Source organism: Tachypleus tridentatus, chromosome 9, assembly GCF_004210375.1.
Source record: "Tachypleus tridentatus isolate NWPU-2018 chromosome 9, ASM421037v1, whole genome shotgun sequence".
Lineage (NCBI taxonomy): Eukaryota > Metazoa > Arthropoda > Merostomata > Xiphosura > Limulidae > Tachypleus > Tachypleus tridentatus.
The window spans coordinates 148,436,606-148,459,865 of record NC_134833.1 but is presented as its reverse complement, the minus strand read 5'-3'; the positions used below and the strand labels follow the sequence as shown (position 1 = coordinate 148,459,865).

General features: G+C 37.8%; 2 protein-coding genes across 7 annotated transcripts in view; both read right to left on the bottom strand.

Moving 5' to 3' along the window:
• LOC143226626 (uncharacterized) overlaps positions 1–1,697 on the bottom strand; it is a 258,963-nt gene extending 257,266 nt beyond the window's left edge. The window contains exons 1-3 of one of the 3 annotated variants that reach the window (XR_013014687.1): positions 1,470–1,697; positions 1,210–1,315; positions 704–954 (exon numbers count right to left, since the gene is read on the bottom strand). The gene's annotated coding sequence lies outside the window, so the exon portion shown is untranslated. Of the gene's footprint in view, positions 1–703; positions 955–1,013; positions 1,057–1,209; positions 1,316–1,469 lie in introns of those variants that run through there. The other 2 variants (XR_013014688.1, XR_013014689.1) reach the window with 2 other exon arrangements.
• Positions 1,698–1,767: 70 nt separating this feature from the next.
• LOC143226628 (uncharacterized) overlaps positions 1,768–23,260 on the bottom strand; it is a 42,478-nt gene continuing 20,985 nt past the window's right edge. The window contains exons 2-4 of one of the 4 annotated variants that reach the window (XR_013014691.1): positions 2,405–2,759; positions 2,049–2,345; positions 1,768–1,991 (exon numbers count right to left, since the gene is read on the bottom strand). Coding sequence is in view for 2 of the 4 variants with exons in the window: in XM_076457840.1 (XP_076313955.1) it covers positions 2,221–2,345; positions 2,405–2,708 (429 nt within the window). In the remaining 2 variants the exon portion in view is untranslated. The other 3 variants (XR_013014690.1, XM_076457840.1, XM_076457841.1) reach the window with 3 other exon arrangements.

Below are 23,260 nucleotides of genomic sequence, written 5' to 3'. Positions count from 1 at the left end.
AAGTTTCATAAACCAAGTAAAACTTCCGAAACACCAGTTCTTAAATAACGATAAAGAATTGTACAATTTTAATTTATACAGATAACACAATTGTTACAAATGAGCGAATGACACCACAATATTTTATTAAAAAAAGAGTTCATAGTTCTAGTTAATGATCTTCCGTTGGAGAGACCGTGGTAGCGCCTTCGCCAGCCTCCCGACGCCGACGTTCTACACCTTCCGTTGGAGAGACCGTGGTAGCGCCTTCGCCAGCCTCCCGACGCCGACACCTTCCGTTGGAGAGACCGTGGTAGCGCCTTCGCCAGCCTCCCGACGCCGACACCTTCCGTTGGAGAGACCGTGGTAGCGCCTTCGCCAGCCTCCCGACGCCGACACCTTCCGTTGGAGAGACCGTGGTAGCGCCTTCGCCAGCCTCCCGACGCCGACACCTTCCGTTGGAGAGACCGTGGTAGCGCCTTCGCCAGCCTCCCGACGCCGACACCTTCCGTTGAGAGACCGTGGTAGCGCCTTCGCCAGCCTCCCGACGCCGACACCTTCCGTTGGAGACCGTGGTAGCGCCTTCGCCAGCCTCCCGACGCCGACACCTTCCGTTGGAGAGACCGTGGTAGCGCCTTCGCCAGCCTCCCGACGCCGACACCTTCCGTTGGAGACCGTGGTAGCGCCTTCGCCAGCCTCCCGACGCCGACACCTTCCGTTGAGAGACCGTGGTAGCGCCTTCGCCAGCCTCCCGACGCCGACACCTTCCGTTGAGAGACCGTGGTGGCGCCTTCGCCAGCCTCCCGACGCCGACACCTTCCGTTGGAGAGACCGTGGTAGCGCCTTCGCCAGCCTCCCGACGCCGACACCTTCCGTTGGAGAGACCGTGGTAGCGCCTTCGCCAGCCTCCCGACGCCGACACCTTCCGTTGGAGAGACCGTGGTAGCGCCTTCGCCAGCCTCCCGACGCCGACACCTTCCGTTGGAGACCGTGGTAGCGCCTTCGCCAGCCTCCCGACGCCGACACCTTCCGTTGGAGACCGTGGTAGCGCCTTCGCCAGCCTCCCGACGCCGACACCTTCCGTTGGAGACCGTGGTAGCGCCTTCCCCAGCCTCCCGACGCCGACACCTTCCGTTGGAGGACCGTGGTAGCGCCTTCCCCAGCCTCCCGACGCCGACACCTTCCGTTGGAGACCGTGGTAGCGCCTTCCCAGCCTCCCGACGCCGACACCTTCCGTTGGAGAGACCGTGGTAGCGCCTTCCCCAGCCTCCCGACGCCGACACCTTCCGTTGGAGAGACCGTGGTAGCGCCTTCCCCAGCCTCCCGACGCCGACACCTTCCGTTGGAGACCGTGGTAGCGCCTTCCCCAGCCTCCCGACGCCGACACCTTCCGTTGGAGACCGTGGTAGCGCCTTCCCCAGCCTCCCGACGCCGACACCTTCCGTTGGAGACCGTGGTAGCGCCTTCCCCAGCCTCCCCGACGCCGACACCTTCCGTTGGAGAGACCGTGGTAGCGCCTTCCCCAGCCTCCCGACGCCGACACCTTCCGTTGGAGAGACCGTGGTAGCGCCTTCCCCAGCCTCCCGACGCCGACACCTTCCGTTGGAGAGACCGTGGTAGCGCCTTCCCCAGCCTCCCGACGCCGACGTTCTACACCTTCCGTTGAGAGACCGTGGTAGCGCCTTCCCCAGCCTCCCGACGCCGACGTTCTACACCTTCCGTTGAGAGACCGTGGTAGCGCCTTCCCCAGCCTCCCGACGCCGACGTTCTACACCTTCCGTTGAGAGACCGTGGTAGCGCCTTCCCCAGCCTCCCGACGCCGACGTTCTACACCTTCCGTTGAGAGACCGTGGTAGCGCCTTCCCCAGCCTCCCGACGCCGACGTTCTACACCTTCCGTTGGAGAGACCGTGGTAGCGCCTTCCCCAGCCTCCCGACGCCGACGTTCTACACCTTCCGTTGGAGAGACCGTGGTAGCGCCTTCCCCAGCCTCCCGACGCCGACGTTCTACACCTTCCGTTGGAGACCGTGGTAGCGCCTTCCCAGCCTCCCGACGCCGACGTTCTACACCTTCCGTTGGAGAGACCGTGGTAGCGCCTTCCCCAGCCTCCCGACGCCGACGTTCTACACCTTCCGTTGGAGACCGTGGTAGCGCCTTCCCCAGCCTCCCGACGCCGACGTTCTACACCTTCCGTTGGAGAGACCGTGGTAGCGCCTTCCCCAGCATCCCGACGCCGACGTTCTACACCTTCCGTTGAGAGACCGTGGTAGCGCCTTCCCCAGCCTCCCGACGCCGACGTTCTACACCTTCCGTTGGAGAGACCGTGGTAGCGCCTTCCCCAGCCTCCCGACGCCGACGTTCTACACCTTCCGTTGAGAGACCGTGGTAGCGCCTTCCCCAGCCTCCCGACGCCGACGTTCTACACCTTCCGTTGGAGAGACCAGGGTAGCGCCTTCGCCAGCCTCCCGACGCCGACGTTCTACACCTTCCGTTGGAGAGACCAGGGTAGCGCCTTCGCCAGCCTCCCGACGCCGACGTTCTACACCTTCCGTTGGAGAGACCGTGGTAGCGCCTTCGCCAGCCTCGCAACGCTGACGTTCTAAATCACCAGTCATTTGATTATCGTCCGTAACGAACACCGTGGAGGTAGATGGGTCTGTAGGATAAAAATGCAACGATGTGAAGTTAAAATATAAAAACAAAATTGCTAATACAATCTTACACTCCATCGTTTCGACACTCTAAAATACGTATAAAATAATTAAAACTATAAACATCTCCTTCTTCTCATCTGCTGGTATTTATACAACTCGTCTTTGATGAATTCTGACAGCTCTGAAATTGCGCATGCTCATAAATATGCCTTAGAGAGAACAGACCGTATGCATTGTATGATAAAGGGAGGTAATGTTGATTGCTGGCCTCTTTCCCAAAACATAGGTTCCTTACTATGTGCATATTGGGAATATTCTCTTAACAGTATTATAATTATCGTTGATTGCGCTATGTACGGATGGCACGGACACTAGTTTTAAAGTAATACAAAACTCATCTAGATTTTCTGATCCACATGTCATGAAAAGGTACATATAGTGTCTTACCTACCGTAATCGCTCTTTTATAAGAAAGATACACTTTCTATTAACTTATAGAGCGAAATCGTATACATGAGTATTGACCATTATGTTTATTATAATACTATGTTAACATAGGGACCCAGATTTTGTATTCATAAAATATTGTAAATTATTCATAAAAGAAATATTTTAAGGTTGCCTGATTAAAAATTATAATGATTCTAATGAAATTCCGAGATAGCTATACACAAAGTAAGTGAGTTCCTAATATCAGTCATGCCTTAAATAATGTCTGATTTGAGATTCAGTAAAGGAGAAAGGATTTCAAACGCTTTGAATGTTATTTAATTAATAATGTATGTTCCATTATTATTAATTACTCCCTGCCAACGATTCACAAGCTTTTAAACGCAATTTCCATAAAATGTTGGTGTTTGGAAGAAAAGAATGTAGAGAGGGTAGTTTTGAGATGTTTATGTGTTCCAATCTCTTTTCCATCAAGATTATTCTGCAAACTTCAGAAGAGATGATAATCAGATGGAGCAAATTCTGAAGAATAAGGAGAATGATGGAAGTTTTAATCAGTTTAGCTCTTCAATCTTTGCAGATGTAATCCTTGTTGTATGGGGCCGTGCATTATCCTGGTGTAACACAACACCTTTACGATTGACCAAAGCAGGCTTCTTATCTTTCGGGGGCAACATTCAAGCCCACTGACTGTTTTGACAATAGAAGTCTGAAGTAATCCTTACATTAAGTGGCACCAACTCAAAGTAGATCACACCAACGATATCTCATCAAATGCTTAACAAGACTTTCCTAAGGTCTAAGTCCATTTTGGGCTGTGCTTTAGCCAGTTTACCAGCACTGATCCATTATCTGTGGCACTTAAAAACTGTTATGAAATATCCATTTTTTCATCTCCAGTCACAACCATGTCCAAAAACGGTGAGTTACGTTCAAGAGAAGACAGATAAGTACAAATGTCCACTCTTGTTCTAAGGTTGGCTTCTGTCAAATCATGGGGAACCTACGTTTCAAGAGTTGACACTTTTCCAAGCTGTTGCAGATGACGGTGAACTGTTGAATTGGTCGAATTATTCTTCTGTGCTAATTTTCCAACTGTAACAGCACAATCTTCATCAAGTGCACCAGCAGAAAGTCAGGAAATAAACTCAACAGGACGACCTGAACGTGGCGCATCACTTTAGCTGTAGACACATCCATCTTCATAAGAGTTTATTTTATTGATGATCTGAAAAAGTGGAGATGATTTAGTTTCTTTCATTTGTCTGGACAGGTGTATACACGTCTTAGTATATATTGTAGTCATTACAACCTTCTAAAAAGAAAGAAATGGTGATTCCCTTCTGTATTAAATTTTGGGACATTACTAATGGGTTAACCTGATATAAATGAATTATTTTCCTTCTGAAGTGTTCAGTATTCGGTGAGGTGGCATGTCCTTTTATATCTCTGGTTTGGTTCCATTTTACATGTTTATTAATGTTTAGTGATTTTTCGTATTTGTTTAGGTTAGATACTAAGTACATTATTTTGTATGTTAGGTATTTTAAACATAATTTACAGGACATAAAATGCAAGCTCACATTATTTTGAGCTGTATTTTTTGTTCTAGAAAAATATAATACCGGACTTGAGTGTTGTAAGTCCAAAAATTTACTTACCTAACCGAGGGACAATTACACATTCAACAAATTCGTGTAATATATAAAATTGAATGGCACAAATTGTGTTATTCTTGTTTAGAACAAAACTAAGACGCTACTAACATATTTGAAACTATTAATATAGTCATAATGAAAATATTTTCAATTCATTAAGCAGTGGCGAAACCCAGGGGTTCGGTGAGTCAGTGTCAGGTGTTCGGCAAAGGTCAAAACACACATACTGTGTGTGTGTCCATTTCGTTCATGCCCACTTGGCCATCATTGGTTGCGGCTGAACACGGCACATCATTTGGCCTTAATATCTGTGCTGCAGGGAACTTCGTGCGCTTAGTAGTTGACTTGTGACTGTAGTAATCGTGCGTCATTTTATTACTTTTCTCCTAATCTTTCAATCCCTTCATACTAACTATGTCGAGCAAACACAGAAAGTGGTCGGACGAATACGTACAATATGGATTCACGTGTATAACGGAACATGATGGGAGTCAGCGTCCTCAATGCATGATTTGCAATGCCAAGTTGAGCAATTCTAGTCTAGCACCGGCTAAAGTAAAAGAACACTCCCTAAAGCTGCATGGAGATGGAAAATACAAGAGTACAACGTTTGCTGAATTCAAGGTAAAGAGAGCCAGGCTCGATGAAAAGGCTACTTTGCCTGTTCTCGGCTTTGTATCCATCGACAAACCGATCCTCACAGCATCGTACGAAGTTGCGTACTTGATCGCAAAGCAGGACAAACCACACACCATTGGTAAAGCACTCGTAAAACCAACTGCGTTGAAGATGACGAATATCATACCGGGAAAAGGTGCTGAAAATACGTTATTCCAAATTTCTCTTTCAGATGACACCATCAGCAGCAGAATAGATGACATGAGCGATGACATCTTGGCTCAAGTAGTTGCAAATCTGATTTCAAGCCCAGCAAAATTCAGCCTTCAACTCGACCAGACCACTGACGTTTCCAATCTGAGCCGGCTCGTTGTATTCGTGCGCTGTGTGAAGAACGACGAGAAAAGATTTTTTTTTGTAAGTATCCTCTTACAACAACAACTAAGGCAGACGACATGAAGAAACTTGTGGATGACTTCTTCAGAGACAACGATCTTTCGTAGGATATGGTATCTGCAGTTTGTTTGGACGGAGCTCCAGTCATGCTGGGAAGAAACTCTGGTTTTGGTGCACTGGTGAAAGGCTTTTCAAAAAAGCTACCGTTATAGAAACGACGAACATAGAATGATAACTTTGCAAACTTTCCCCTGCTGGACGACTGTGTGAGTAAGATCAAAGATGTGTCTGAAATCGGAGACATTTCTGTGCTTGGGGAACTGAAGCAAGCAATTGTCATGCACTTAGATGAGCTCGCAAAGTTTCTCGACGAATACTTCCTCAGCAGAGAGTCATATCCAGCAAGGGTGAGACAGCCGTTCACGTTTAGTGTTGCGACAGCAGATGCCAATGATGAATACCTCGACGAAATCATTGAACTTCAGCAGAGCTAAGAGGTTCAACAGAAACTTTTTTAGAACAACAACGCTTTCAACGTTCTGGTGTCACCAGCTCGTAGCGTACCCTCTTATTGCTAAGAAAGCCCTTGAGATAATCATACCGTTTGTTACAACATATCTTTGCGAGCAATTCTTTTCGAGCTTGATAGACATAAAATCGAAGAAAAGGAACATTTTTGTTCCGATAATGATATAAGAGTGGCACTTGCCAAAGTGAAGCCGGGCATTTCTGAACTTGTCTCTGAAAGGCAACACCAAAAGTCACGTTGATTTGCAGTAAATATTCATTGAGTTATGTTTTTGTTTTTGTGTGAAATTCATGTTTTGTTGGTTTTGTTCTTTGAACACAGTGATATTATGTGCAACTGATGCATGGCTCATTTTGTGCTCTAGTAAAATATCTTCTTATGTTTTGAATTTGAAAAAATCATATTTTATTTTTCCAATTACGAAGGGTTCAGTGAAACTTCCGGGGTTCAGTACCTCTAACAAGGTTAAGAACCACTGCAGTAAAGTAAGTAGACATTTATCTCTGAGGTTTAGGAAACGTTCGAATCACGAAATATTATAAACCCTCAATTGTAACCTCCTAGTACTTAACCATTGACCGTCAACAATACTGAATTTACGTGTCTCAGAAGTAGTTTAGAAGATGTAATTATATTTGGAACAATGAAATGGTTTATTGTTTTAACAGTTTGTGTGTGGATATGGAAAATGTTAAATTCATAGTTTGTGAAGAAAATCTCATGTCAAATAATAAGCATATTTCATGTAAGGGTTTGTGTAAAGGCTACTATATCAATGTCATCTTAAAACGTGCAGGAAGAAACAACTGAATAGAGATACAAACCAAATCAACTAGAAAAGTTGTGGAAGAAATCATGAGAGTATGGATACTGACAGCATTTAATAATCATTTTATGGAATTCGTTATGAAAAATTTATAAAAATATAAATAAACTCACGTCTTACATATCGTAAATGTAAATTTATCATACCAATACTTCATTATTACAGCTACTTTAGAGGCTATCGATACCCAATTAGATATGCATTAACGTTCCTAAAAAAAAGAGAGGGAGTAACTTCTGTATTTGTTTATTTTAAATTAAATGTTTTTGGATCCAAAACTAATATCGTAGTTTTAAACATCAATTAGTTTGTAAATATTCGTCAACATACAGTGTAGCTTCAGTTGTTTCCTGGTACTTTAGTTTTGTTGAACCGCAGAATAAAAAATGAAAACTTTCACATTTACAGCGTGTAACTATATTTAAAAAAATTTACGAACCTTAAGAGGGTATGCAGCCCTGCTTTAGAAAAACTTTTTTATTTTATGAATCTGTCGATTTATTCCTTTCCAGGATGTTAAAATTGATAATTACGTTTATCTGCAATTACAAAGGAAGCTTCATGTACATCACAAATATTTACTCCTTTTAATGTCAGTTCATGAGTGTGTGTTTGGTTAAATTTTTTTATCATTATTTTGTATTGGTTAAACGACGCAGTTTGGTTAGATTCAGTAATGTTTAGAACAGTGATGGGATTCAAATATTTAAACAACCAATTATGTGTCGCGTTACACACCACAATTTTGTGTGATTGAAAATAACAACAAGAATATCTTACTCAAATAATTTATTCAGCATGCTTTAAATATTTCCAAATTACAACTTGATTATCATTAAATTCTTTATTCCGTCCACGTTTGAACCCGTTGTCATCAGCTGTGTGTATTTTCATAGCCAAATTTGAACTGGAAAAGTGGGATTCTGTGAAACCAGTGGCAGGCGAATCAAATCAATTGTCATCAGGTTTGCCACATTTTCAACTGTGAGGCGGCTTCTTTCATCGGAATATATAATATTTATTATTGAAAACCCTTTTTCTGCTTCTGCGGAACTATGAATACCACTATTGATAATATTTTTAGCCTTTTGTACAGTTCTTGAAATCTCATCATTATGGTGATTTCGAAGGACATTTTTCACATAGTCACAAAAATGATTAATGATGATTTCGTGATGAGAGAACTTACTGAATTCATACAATTTGTCATCAGCGTATTTCCAAGGCAGCAACTTTATCAGTACTCCAAAAATCTGGTTCAAGTATGTTTACCAGTTCATGAATTTTATTGTCATTTTCTTGTGCATTATTAGTTAATTTTAAGCGATCACAATTCATAATATTTCTCATCGCCATTTGAGTTTGATGATATAATAGATGATATTGCCAGAGATACTGAGTGTATTTTCAACGTGTGTGTGTGTTGTTGCATGGACAGCCACACTAGGTTTTTTCGTGTGTACAAACCCATGATTATAGGTTTCTAGTGCCTTATACTTATTTTTGTTCCAATGTGAATCATGTAGATTCAGATAATAAATATTCATGTTGCTGGGGTTACAATTTCAATGGTGATCTGCAAGCTACCCAACTCTTTAAGAAAATGTAATAGTGGCAGATGTACATGTTGATGTATAGGAGACAGTAAACTACATTTCCAATGATTAACAGTATGATGACAGATTCGACACCAACCAGCATTCATCACAGTCAGATGAATTTAAAAGCTGTAAACTTAAACGACATGCTAAGAACTTGACTATTTGTACTATTAAAAACAGATGACTACTCAAAAAGAGAGTTATTTGTGAGTGGAAACAAAGAGAAGAAATTCTTCCAGGTTTCATAAAACCTCCAGTGGTTTATTAAAGGCGTAAATTTAATAAAGACTCGATAGAACTATTTTATAAAAAAATTTTGCACCAAATATTTATAATTTTATGAAACAGGTTTCGTGTAGTTTTTATAAAAAAATTCATTGGAGTTACAACCATTTGTATAAAATGTAATAGTGTTATATTCTACAATATTGTCCTACTTCATTTATAAAATTATATCTAGAATTTTCGAGATTTGTTTCAAAACTCTATAATACATATAGGTAATGAAAGTATCAAGGAGTTTTGAACAATATTAATCTTGACTTTATCACTTTTGCGTGAAATTATTTTTCAAACTTTTTTAAATCAAAACGTGTAAATTCTTTAGATCTTGAGTTTTGAAGAGTGAAACTCATTGTTTGGTATTATTTTTGTGTAATTTCTCAACCCTGATTTTTACTTTTAAATTGTATTTTAAAACGTGGGTAATAACTGGAATTTATAAGTTCAACCTGGTAAAACTGATGCCGCAGAACCATTATGTAGCAATTTATTTTATTGGACATTTGGTGAAATTATTATTACCCTGTTTTCTATTTGGGAGGAGCCGGCATAGCCAGGAAGATAAGGCACTCGACTCGCCCTTTCAGCCCTGGGGCGTTATAATGTGAAGATGAATCCCACTGTTCGTTGTTAAAAGAGTAGCCCAAGAGTTGGTGGTGGGTGGTGATGACTACTTGCTTACCCTCTACTCTTACACTGCCACATTAGAGATGGCTAACGCAGAAAACCCTCGAGTAGCTTTGCGCGAAATTCCAAACAAACCAAAATCTTCTGGGGTGATTGGGGAGAGGGCATTTGTGAAAGTAACATTTTTAGTTATAGTATGATTGCATCTTATTAAATAATCAAATGTTGAACTTTTTGTTACATGTTTGCATCCTTGATTGATCACATTTGGACTGTATTAAGTGTTTTGTTACCTTCATATATCTTTTTCAATCAAAGTTACTATTTTGTAACGTTTTACTTTATATTTGCTATCAAAATTCTGCATTTCGTTACACACTTCTACTCTATACCTAAAACGTTAACCTTCTGTTTCGTAATTTGGAGTTTTTTCAATGAAAAGTTTATTTTTTAAACTTTCTTATATATTTTGAGAATCAATAATTGACTATTTCTTTTACTTGAATAGTTTGGAATAAAATTTTCTATAATTGTATGTATCGTTCTGGAACAAACAGTCACACCTTTCGAAAGAAAAAACAACAAAAAACACTATGTCTTTTTCTGTTGAGATTTTTAAAATTCACAGTTGAAGTCTATTCAGCTGCTGAGATTTTTTTTGGACCCCAACACTTAATCTTCAGTTACCTGTTTGCAAATGTTGTTGGACAAAGGAATGGCGAATATTCTATTATCAACAAACTCAAGCGTTATCTAATGAAAAGGAATTTTGTAAATTCATGTTTCCACTTTCTCCTGGTTTATTAAAAGCTGTGTGAAAGTCCATCGTTTTAAAATGTTTAGATCTGTCTTTGACCTCAGATTTGAAAAATATAACTATCTTTTACTGCCAAGTAATATACGAGCGACTGGTGAGGTTGATGGGTTTATAAAGAAAGTGACTGACATAATCGTATTTACTATAATGTAAAAGATGTCAAGTAATGGTGTGCTGAGCCATTACCTGTGATTCTGGGGGGGTGGGGGGCTGCAAATGCGTGGTAGTTCAATAGGCACCAGATCTAGAGAAGTCACCTTTTTCTCAGCTTCATCAAATATCTTGTTGAAATTTTTCTCTGTTCGCAATACCCGCAATTGCTCAACTGTCATTGCAAATGCTTCAATCATGCCAGATACTGTCGCTGATTTTGCTTGGAATGCACGATTTAGTTTCTCTAATGGAGCTAATGGATGCTGAGCATCAACAATCCTAAAACTGTCTGTTTTGCCTTCATCCAGTTGCAAAAACCGGTGGATATGAAGGTAAACTCGACTGGCCTCTCCAATTTTTTTGTAAAAAAGGCCTCTATTTTCCGCCTTGGCACAATGAAAGCATATGACGTTTTGAGTCTGATTGTCTAAGTGCAGCGATGGGAACTCATCAAACCACTTGCCCTGGAAGTTGATATTTTGAAATTTTGCTTTCTGTCGTGGTGTTAGTTGTGCGTCTGGATGATATGGCTTTTCACACTGTATCTGTGGAGTGTCAGATTTTTCATTACTGCACAAACTTGTTTCACAACTATCTGGTGGTTCATGATGTGCAATAGTTGCACATGCATTTTCAGACTAGTCCTCTGATGAACATGGTATTTCCTCTGTATGGCAAGTTTCTATTCCTTTGCTTGAGGTTGTTGAATTATATGCATCTGCACTGTCGCTTGTAGTACCAGTAACTGACCTGAACTGTCTAATATCGGAAAGTTTCAGACGCTTGCTTGTCATAATTGGAATCTGTTTCCCAGATGACTCAACAGGCTAAAATACAGCCTTTATTGAAAAACTCTAACGTACAACAAACGAAGATAAAATAGAATGGAAGTAGGACTGAAGTGTACAATGTATTTAAGTCAAACGCTCGAACGTCACAGTGACTACCGAGCCGACAGACCACCTGGGTATCGCTGGGACAATAATGTATGCTAGTTACAACACAAGTAATTGCAAGTTTCTCGAAAAATTCTTAATTAATCACAAATATATGTTTCTGTTAAAGCTTATCAAAAGACAAACACGTTGTGATATAATGTCTATAAGCACGTCTATTAAATAAAAACACTTAAACAAAAATTGAAATCGTTCCTTTTGTGTTCTAATTATACAAGAAAATACAATATTTTTACTATCTATGATAAAAGAATATATTGTTCTTTTACCATAAAGCACCAGCACTATATTAGAGGGCGGTGATAATCTGAAATTTCATGGATTATTGAGGGCTACAAACACAGGTCTAATGAGCCCTGTTGGAAAATCGAGGCTCAGACTAAAGGGAGCGGAGGGTGTTGATGTAAGGCGCGTCTGGATCCGAGCGGCCGGAACCTGTCGTTAACTGTACACTAAACATACTATATGGTCAGCGCCTTCAGCAGCTAAGGAGAGTAAAGCGTTCGACAATAAAACCGGCTAGACATGCATAAGAACAAATGGCGTAGGAAAACCGCTACAAGCTACACATGGCCTGCCAGATCTAGATCACAGGAGAATACGCTTGAGAGTAATATTTTCGAATTTCATGCTCTGTTCAATCTGTTGTGATAAAAATTTACTTTATCTTACACTACGTACAAGACGTAGGTAGATTCTGTGATAGTACTTGCAAGCCTTGCATGTATACTTAGACTTAGTGACTGACACTAGCGAACTATCACCTGGATCGAAAAGTTTAGAAGTACGCCTATATTAAAGATGTACATTTCGACTACTGAAAAAGTCTACATCCAGTACTAATTGTGTAATTCGATTGGTAAGAACACGAGAATCACAAGAACAAACACACAATTTGTAGGCCTATGATGCAATAAAACAATTAAACAGAGAAAACTATAGGGGGTTCATTATATGCACCATATAATGAAGGGGAGGATGTATATCCCATCCCCCTAGGATCTACGCCCCTGTCCATGGGACTTGTGTATCTCTATGAAATTTCGCAAACTCTCACCATACATTATAAGTATTTCCACTGACAGTTAATGATTCAATAAAGGAACATGAGCATTGAATCGAACATGTTGTCATCATTTATGCGATAAAAATGTGACATACAAAGCTAGTTTTATTTGCATGTAATACTATTCAGTAGCAAAACAAATTAATAATCAAATAAACAAACAAGTATTACGACTATAGGTTTGGAAGCGTGTGTTTAGGACACCAGTGAACATCGGTCAAGTTCCTTTCAGCTATCATCTGTCCAGCAGAGTCTAGAAAGAACAAGCAAAATATTCCCGATTCCTGGTCACACAGTTAAATGTCTCAAGTGAAAATAAGGTCTGCCTCAAGGGCAGTTCAGGGTGTAAGGTCTTTCTTTCTCCTTTATATAGGTTAGCTAAAACTGGGGGAAAACGTTCTCGTGGTTAATGACGCTTCCATACATGGCACTGCTATTAGCAGTTTTCACTTATTTGTGCAGTAAAATAACCATGTTTTATCAAGGAATCGTTCAATAACATTCTTATGTATTTCTGTATTTAATCATCTCTTCCACAAAATATTAAGAGTGTCAGTAAAGCATTAACAAAAGCATACTTACTCTGAAGATCGCGAGAGCACTGAATCCATAGGACTTGTGTATGGGAGACAGTTCGCAACTTTTCAGGATACATTACAAGTATATCTGCTGACAGTTCTTAAAGTTATATTTATAAATTATACTAATAAAGATATAATAAAACCTTCAGTATTAAAAAATCGTGAAAGTTGGGTGCTTGTTGCAAGGACAGAACTTAAAATTCTACTGTATGATAAACAAAGGTTTGTTGTATGCATTACAGTTATTTTGATAATTGTCTGGACTTAGGATACCAAAGTGGGAATTTTTTATTGATTTTTGTTTAAAATTAGAACAAATTGATGACAAAGACCATTATAAAGTAATATATATTGACTCTTTTAAAGTTAGAACGAATTGATGACAAAGATCGTTATAAAGACCATCTTTATTGTCTCTGAAGTTAAAACAATTTGACGAGAGTTGAGGGTTGTAACATCTCCATTATCTCTGTAAATCTTAATTGTAGTTAACGACACATCTTTAATCAGTAAACTTTAGCTTCTAATCTTTACTTTGTTCCACAGATTTGTTTGATAATACTACTACCCTTACCCTTATTCTTCTGCGGTGATAAGCGAACGCGGACTTAAAAGAACCAGTTGGTGGTTTTTGATCTAATGCACTACACGTGAATAAGGGTGTGTTATTTTAAGTAAATATGACACCTAACAGAACATTTAAGTGTTACTTAATGGTTAATAATATTTGCTAATGTATCTAATTATATTGCTTTTAAAATACTTATTTATTAGTAAATTTTAGTTATAGATTTTGCTTCGCATTATTAACTTAATATAAGTATTTGGGACTAACCTAAATCTCCTAAGCTGGTCTAGCCTCGTGAGATGTTATTGGGATTAAGGCCGAAAATGATACTTTTTTATAAAAAAGAACGTTAGACAAAGACATAAAATTTATGTCTTATTTGTGCTTATTTATGCTTTATTTGTTTTTTTAGATTCACTCTAAGTAGGTAGCTTGCTTTGATCTTAAGTTAATATTAATGTAATTTGTATATTGTATGTATCATTAATAACTGTTAGCTTCGGCTGTTATAATCGCAATAATTAATATTTTCACTTTTTGGGCGAAATTTTCTGAAAAGACACATTTATCTAAGCCTTCAAAGTCTTATTTTAGAATACCTAAAGACACACTAAGAACAACACAGTTCTGAAGGATGCGTTTTCATTTCCATTGTCTTACTAAAATATTTTCATCTTTATTGAAAGTATGTCTAATTCGTTAGCATTTTGAGTCTCGAGTTATTTTATTTACAGGACTGGTTATGTAAAACTATATTATTTCTCAAAATGTACGAGTATAAATTGGAGTATAAAATGTCTCCTACTACATTCCAGTATCACAGTTTCTGTTTTCAGTAAGGATTCCCCGTTCAGACTTTACTACTTGACAGGTTGTGGTAAGTATTTGAGAATAATACGAATCTTATTTTATTTATTTGTTGTACCTTGCTATGACGGGATTAGTTTTAAGCCTTAGCTACTTGACATCTTTAATAAACTGGTACTATATTAACTACTTAATTTAATTCTTCTTACATGGAGCTTAAACATCATAGAACTATTGTTTAAGGAGTTTCAACATCATTATTATTACCGTTTTGTTTTCATCCATGTGTGTGTGTGTTTATCACCAATATTTCTCGAAAACAGTTGGGTAGATTTAAACGAAAGTTAGTATACACTTGGACTATAACCCAACTTAGAAGTGATTAATATTTGGAGGGCCGATATCAAAGGTAACAGCGAGTTCACGAAAAAAAAATCATATTTGTTACCATGGAGACCGATTTTGTACACTATTTCTGTTTTATATCTTATACAAAAACGAACGGATTTGTTGACACCATGTAATCATATGTGGAATGTTATTACCTATTGTCCGTTGATGTTCATAACGACAAACATTCAGACACGTTTTCAGACACGTTAAGGACCAAATATGGTCAACGCCATTCAGGTACTGGTATTATTGTTTTAAAAAATCAATATTGTTTTATTATTGACTGAGTTAAAGGTATTGCGTTGAGCAGGTTACAAAATCGTAATTTAGAATGCACTTGATTACTGATAAATTTAACGCCATCCTTTTGTTTCGCTTTAAAACATCCTGTACTTATCAATCTGATATAGAAACATTGTTGTATAGCAGCACTAGGTTGAGTGAGGCCTGTTTATTGGAAAAATAACGTTATTTAAACCAAGCTGTTTCTTTTATAAACAATACAAAACATGGAAACGTACCAACTTGTCGGGATTAATATAAAACAGCACACAGAATATTTGGTTTGCGAGTTATTTTTCTACTCTTGGTAAACATGATAATGTTTTGTTTATAATAAGAAGCCTTGACCACACCATTTCTTTCCAACTTGAGAATGAAAGATTGTTTAGTCTCAGTTGTTAAGTTGGTTAAAAATAACGATATGGATGTTAGATAGATATAAAATAATGAAAAAATAGATATTTGAAGTTCAGATTGCAAGACGATGAAGAATATAGATCTGGGTGAGAAGTGGTCGGTAATACAATGAAGAATAGGAATTTGGGTGTGAAATAGTTAGCAAGACGATTAAAAATAGAGATGTGGATGTCAAGCAGTCGGTAAGATAATGCAAAATGGAGATATGAGGGATAAGTAGTTAGAAAATAGGTGAAGAATAAATATTTGGATGTTAAATAGTTAGCAAGACGATAAAGAATAGAGATGTGGATGTTAAACAGTTAGAACGTAGGTGAAGAAAAATGATGTGAGAGCCAGATAGTTATAAAAATATGAATAATATATATATGAATTTCAAATAGTAACACGATGAAGAATGGAGATCCGGGGTAGAAAGTGGTGGGTAATAGAATAAAGAAAATAGATTTGGGAGTCTATTTGGGAAAGAAGGACAAGAATAGAGATTTGAGTATCAAATAGTTAGCAAGACGATGAAAAATAGAGATCTGGATGTCAAGCGGTCGGTAAGATATTGCTAAATGGAAGTGTGAGGGATAAATACAGGTAAACATTGATACAAAACGCATCGATAAAGCGCGATAATCAGTTGGGCGCGATGGGGTCTTAGGCCCCAAATTTTTTTGGGTTTCTACAGAGGCCGCCGCTTAATATTACCACTGCTTAATGTAATCAGCCGGTTAATGTGATCAAAAATCAGAAACCAAATCCACTTCAATCTTTTTGTATGGTTTTCACGCCGCATATTGTGATCAAACCCCTCATTGGCAAGTTTCGACAACCAAGATGTTTCCATCACCTCAACATGAAGACACTACCACTTGACTACAACAGCAGCAAAAACGCATGGATGACAGCAACAATCTTTGAAGAATGGTTTCATCAGGAATTCGTCCCAGCGGTCAGGAAGCACCTCAGAACACAGAAGAAAGAAGAGAAGGCCGTACTACTATCGGATAATTGCCCAGCACACCCGCCGGCAGAGAACCTAACCAGCAGAGATGGAAAGATTACCGTACTCTACTTACCCAAAAAACACCACCAGCAAGATTCAACCACTTGACCAAGGGATCATCGCCAGCTTCAAGAGAGAATACAGAGCTCAACTGGTCAAGGCCATAGTCGATGATATCAGCAACGTACCAGAGTTCTTGAAGAGGAACACAACAGACACTTTTGGAGGCTTTTGAAAGAAAGAAGACTACTGAGTAACTATAAATTTGTGCATTTCAACTTGTTTTATGTGCTTACTATATTTTATTGTTATTAAATTTTTTGAAAAATCCGTTTTTGTTTCAGTACTGAATTCGTATTTTAAACTTTGCCATGACATTTTTTTATTTGGTAATTATTTGACTTCAGTTTGTACTTAGATTTTAATAATTAGTAAATAAATTATCAAAATTAATTACTATATGTATTAACTTTTAAAATTAAACTAATTTTAATCAGCGTCTAATCGTAAAAACGATCACATGATTGCTCTGACGGAACTACTTTTAGAATATCAGCCCCCATCAAAGTAATGAATTCGATAAATTTCTTTAGAATTCTGTTTTTTACATTTAAGTTCAGTCTTAAAATTGAGTTTAATAAATAAAAAAAATGCTATATCATTGGTGTAAGTAGTTTTGTTTGTTTTTCTTTATTTCACTACAAAACGCGTAAATTTTGCATTATCGCTCACCCCGAGGGTCAAAAAAATATATAATCAAATCGGTATAAGGCGCAATCAGATACAACGCGGTCGAATTTTTTGGACCCCAACTAGCGCCTTATATCGATGTTTGACTGTATTTAGAAAAAAGGTAAAGAATGGAGATTCGGATGTCAAATAATTAGCAAGACGATAAACAAGAGAGATGTGGGCGTCAAACAGTTAAAAGGTAGGTGAACAATAAAAATATGGAAGCGAGATAGTTATAAAAAATATGAAGAGTAAATTAATGAATTTCAAATAGCTAGACGAAGGAGAGTAGAGATCTGGGTGGGAAGTGGTGGATAATACAACTAATAATAGAGTTTTGGGTGTTAATTTCATAGAAGAACAAGAATGGAGATTCGGGTGTCAAATAGTTAGCAATGCGACGAAGAACAGAGACCTGGATGTGAAACGGTCGGTAAGATAATGTAAAATGGAGAACTGAGAAATAAATACTAAGAAAAAAGGTATGAATAGAGATTCGGATGTCATATACTTTCTAAGGCAATGAAGAATAAAGATATGAATGTCAAACAGTTAAAAAGTTAATGAACAATAAAGGTGTGGAAGCCAGATGGTTACAAAAATAAGAAAAATAGGTATATGAATTTTAAATAGCAAGAGGAAGAAGAATAGAGATGTGGGTGGACGTTGTGGGTTATACATTGAAAAACAGAGATTTGGGTGATAGATATATAGAATGGGAAGAATAGAGATTTGAGTATCAAATAGTTAGGAAGAGGATTAAAAATAAAGACTTGGATGTAAAGTGGTGAGTAGATAATGGAAAGTGGAGATCAGATGAATAATTACTCAGAAAAAGGTATGAATAAAGATTTCGATCTCAAACATTTAATAAGGCGATGAAAAATATAGATATAAATGTCAAACAGTCAAAATAAAGGTGAAAAATAAAGATCTCGATGCCAGATTTTGTAAAATTATGAAAATAGATATATGATTTTCAAATAGCAAAGCGAAGAAGAATAGAGATGTGAGGGGAAGTGATGGGTGATATGTTGAAGAATAGAGATTTGGGTGATAGATATAGAGAATGACAAAAATAGAGATTTGAGTATCAAATAGTTAGGAAGAGGATGTAAAATAGAGCATTGGATGCAAAGTGGTGGAAATATAATGCAAAATGGAGATCTGAGGAATAAATATACTCTTGAAAAAAAGAAACGCGAAAGGGATATTTTTGTTATTTTAAAGAGAAATATATGTAATAACGTTACAAGCTCAGAGTATGAAATGTTACACGTGTTAAGGCACTGATGACAGACCAAAATGACAATAAAAGTTGTGCACTTTGAAAAGAGAGGAAAACAACGGATTTTTCGCCAAAACCCATTCGTGTCCAATAAATCCCTATAAAAGTGACGGGTTCTCGGTTTCCATAGCTCAGTGTTGAGCCACCGACACGCAATACAGTTATGCCAAGATTGACTGAACGCCATTGGTCGCTTGGAAGCAGGCGAATCTCGATGAGATGTTGCCTGAGCTGTGAATGTCCATTTAAGCACCATCACAAGGCTATGGAATCGTCACTAACAACATGGATGAACTTATGACCGTCCACGATCTGGCAGACCTCGTGTGACCACGCCCGCACAAGATTGCTACATCCGGTTTCGTCACCTTCGGGATAGGACCACCACTGCGACGTCAACTGCCTCAACCATACCAGGGCTGTGTAGGATTTCCGATCAGACCGTACGCACCCGTCGCCGAAATTCTTAGGCCTCATGTGCAACCCATCATGGTGAACGTCAACGACGTTTCTCAACATGACAACGTCCGTCCTTACACAGCCCGACTCACCACTGTCTTCTTGACACATTAAAACATCAACGTTCTTCTCTGGCCCTCCAGATCACCAGGTATAAATCCCATCGAACATCTTTGGGACGAGTTGGACCGACGTCTGCAACGGCGACAATCTCAACCGCAGACTCTACCTCAGCTTGCAGCAGCTTTTTCGGCTGAGTGGACAGCCATTCCACAGGATGTGATTCGTCATCTCATCGCTTCCATGGGCAGGAGATGCCAAGCAGTTATTGATGCTCACGGGGGGCATACTCGTTATTGACGTTGAGTGACGTTAAACTTCAACTAGTGAGCGTGGACTTCGTGTTTGCAAACTTTGGATGTTCAGCAGTGAATGTGTAAAGTTTCACACATGTCATACAGAACTACCCGGAATAAACTTGTTAACAATATGTCTCAAAATATACCTTTTGCGTTTCTTATTTTGAAAAGTATATATTGAAAAAAAGGTAAGAATAGGGATTTCTACATCCAAAACTAAGGAAGACGATGAAGAATAGAGATATGAATATCAAACAATTAAAAGTTAGGTGAAAAATAAAGATCTGATAGAGGTGTGAGGGATAAGTAGTTAGAAAGTAGGTGAAGAAAAATGATGTTGGAGCCAGATAGTTATAAAAATATGAATAATATATATATGAATTTCAAATAGTAACAAGATGAAAATGGAGATCCGATTGGAAAGTGGTGGGTAATAGAAGAAAAAAATATAGATTTGGGAGTCTAATAGATAGAAGGACAAGAATAGAGATTTGAGTGTCAAATCGTCAGCAAAATAGAGACCTGGATGTCAAGCGGTCGGTAAGATATTGCTAAATGGAGGTGTGAGGGATAAATATTTAGAAAAAAAGGTAAAGAATGGAGATTCGGATGTCAAATAATTAGCAAGGCGATAAACAAGAGAGATGTGGGCGTGAAACGGTTAAAAGGTAGGTGAACAATAAAAATATGGAAGCGAGATAGTTATAAAAATATGAAGAGTCGATTGATGAATTTCAAGTAGATAGACGAAGAAGAGAAGAGATCTGGGTGGGAAGTGGTGGATAATAGAACTAATAGTAGAGTTTTGGGTGTTAATTTAATAGAAGGACAAGAGTGGATATTTGGGTGTCAAATAGTAAGAAATGCGACGAAGAATAGAGATTTACATGTCAAATAGTTGAAACGTAGGTGAAGAATAACGATATAAAAGTCAGATAGTTACAAAAATATGAAGAATAGATATATGAAGCTCAAATAGCAAGACGATGAAAAGTACAGTACTGGGTAGCAAGTGGTCTTTGATACAAGGATTAGAAATTTGGGTGTTCAATAGAAAGAAGGACAAAAATAGAGATTTGGGTGTCAAATAGTTAGCAAGACGATGAAGAACAGAGACCTGGATGTGAAAAGTTCGGCAAGATAATGCAAAATGGAGAACTGAGAAATATATACTTACAAAAAGGTATGAATAGATATTCGGATGTCATATAATTAGCAAGGCAATGAAGAATAAAGATATGAATGTCAAGAAGTTAAAAAGTAGATGAACAATAAAGATGTGGAAGCCAGATGGTTATAAAAATATGAAAAATAGATATATGAATTTCAAATAGCAAGATGAAGAAGAATAGAGATGTGGGTGGAGGTTGAGGGTAATACATTGAAGAATAGAGATTTGGGTGATAGATATATATAATGGGAAGAATAGAGATTTGAGTATGAAATAGTTAGGAGGAGGATGTAAAATAGATACTTGGATGCCAAGACGTGGAAACATAATGCAAAATGGAGATCTGAGGAATAAATATTTAAAAAAAGGTAAGAATAAATATTTCTACATTCCATACTAAAAAAGACGACGAGGAATAAAGATACGGATGTGAAACAATTAAAAGTTATGTGAAAAATAAAGATCTGGATGCCAGATTTTTATAAAAATGTGAATGAGAGGTCTATGAATTTCAAATAGTAAAACGAAGAAGAATAAAAGTATGGATGGGAAGTGGTGAATAATACAACGAAGAATAGAGATTTGAGTGTTATATATATAGAATGGTAAGAATAGATATTTGAATGTCAAATAGTTAGAAAGAGTTCAAGAATGGAGACTTGGATGTCAACGTTCAATAAGATAATGCAAAATGGAGATCTGAGGAATAAATACAAAGAAAAATGTATGAACACAACGAAGAATAAATATTTGGGTGTGAGATATATAGAATGGCAAAAATAGATATTTGAATGTTAAATAGTTAAAATGTTAAAAACATTTAAGAATAGAGACCTGGATGTCAAGCATTGAGTAAGATAATGCAAAATGGAAATCTGAGGAACGAATACTTAGTAAAGACTATCAATAAAGATTTGGATCTCAAACAATTAGCAAGGCAATGACGAATATAGATATGGATGTCAAACAGTTAAAATAAATGGAAAATAAAGATTTGGATGCCATGCCTTTGTAAAAATATGATGAAGAGCATATGAATTTGTAATAGCAATGCGAAGAAAGAATAGAGATGTGGGTGGGAAGTGGTTGGTAATAGGAAGAAGAATAGAGATTTGGGTGTGAAATAGTTAGGTAGAGGATAAGAAAAAGAGACCTGGATATCGTGCGGTCAATAAGATAATGCAAAATGAAGATATGAGGAATCAATGATTAGAGAGAAGGAAAGAATAGAGATTAAAATGTTAAATACATAGCAAGACGATGAAGAATAGAGATAGAGGTCACACAGTTAAAAGGTAGTTGAAGAGTAAAGATCTGAATGCTAGATTTTTATAAAATTATGAAGAATAGATATATGATTATAAAATAGCAAGACGAAGAAGAATGGAGATGTCGGAATTGGAACTTGTTGGTTATACAACGAAGAATAGAGATTTGGGTGTTAGATATATAGAAAAAGAAAAATATAGATTTGGTTGTGAAATAGATAGCAAGACGATGAATAATAGGGACATGAAGGTCAAGCAATGGGTAATTTAATGCAAAATGGAGATCTAAGAAATAAATTCTTAGAAAAAAGGTTTGAATAGAGATGTGGAATTCAAATACTTATGAAAGTGTTGAAAAAGAGATATGGATGTCAAACAGTTAAAATAAAAGTGAAAAATAAGATTTGCATGACAGATTTTTATAAAATATGAAGAATAGATATACGAATTTCAAATAGCAAGACGAAGAAGAATAGAGATGTGGATGGAAAGTAGAACGAACAATAGATATTTGTTTGTTAGATATATAGAATGGCAAGAATTGAGATTTCAGTGTCAATTAGGAAGAGGATGAAAAATAGAGACCTTAATATCATGCAGTCAGTAAGATAATGCAAACCGGAGATCTGAGGAATAAAAATTTAAAAAAAAGGAAAGAACAGATTTCTACATACAATACTTATGAAGACGAGGAAGAATAGTGTTATGGATATGATACAAATAGAAGTTACGAGAAAAATAAAGATCTGGATGCCAGATTATAACAAAAATGTAAAGGACAGGTCAATGAATTTCAAATAGTAAAACGAAGAACAAGAGATGCGAAGTGGTGAGTAATACAACGAAGAAAACAGTTTCGGGTGTTGGATATACAGAATGGCAAGAATAGATATTTGAATGTTCAAAAATGAAGACTTTGATATCAACGTTCGGATAGATAATGCAAAACGGAATGAGCAATAAATGCTCAGAAAAACGCTGTAATAATTGTAGAGTGTGTGAAGGAAAGTTTTTCGGTTTTAAAGCGAAGTTAGTAATAGGTTTTTGAGAAGGAATAGAAATACAGACCGATAGAAATTTGGTTATGTATGTACATTACGGGTATCAACACTGAATTACAGTAACTGTAGATGCATCTTTCCTTTATTACAAAGGAAGCTTTTTCGTGGTGCTGTTGAATGAAGTTTCATAAACCAAGGAAAACTTCCGAAACACCAGTTCTTAAATAACGATAAAAAAATTGTACAAATTTAATTGATACACATGATACAAAAGTTACAAGTAAGCGAATGACACCACAATATTTTATTAAAAAGAGTCCATAGTTCT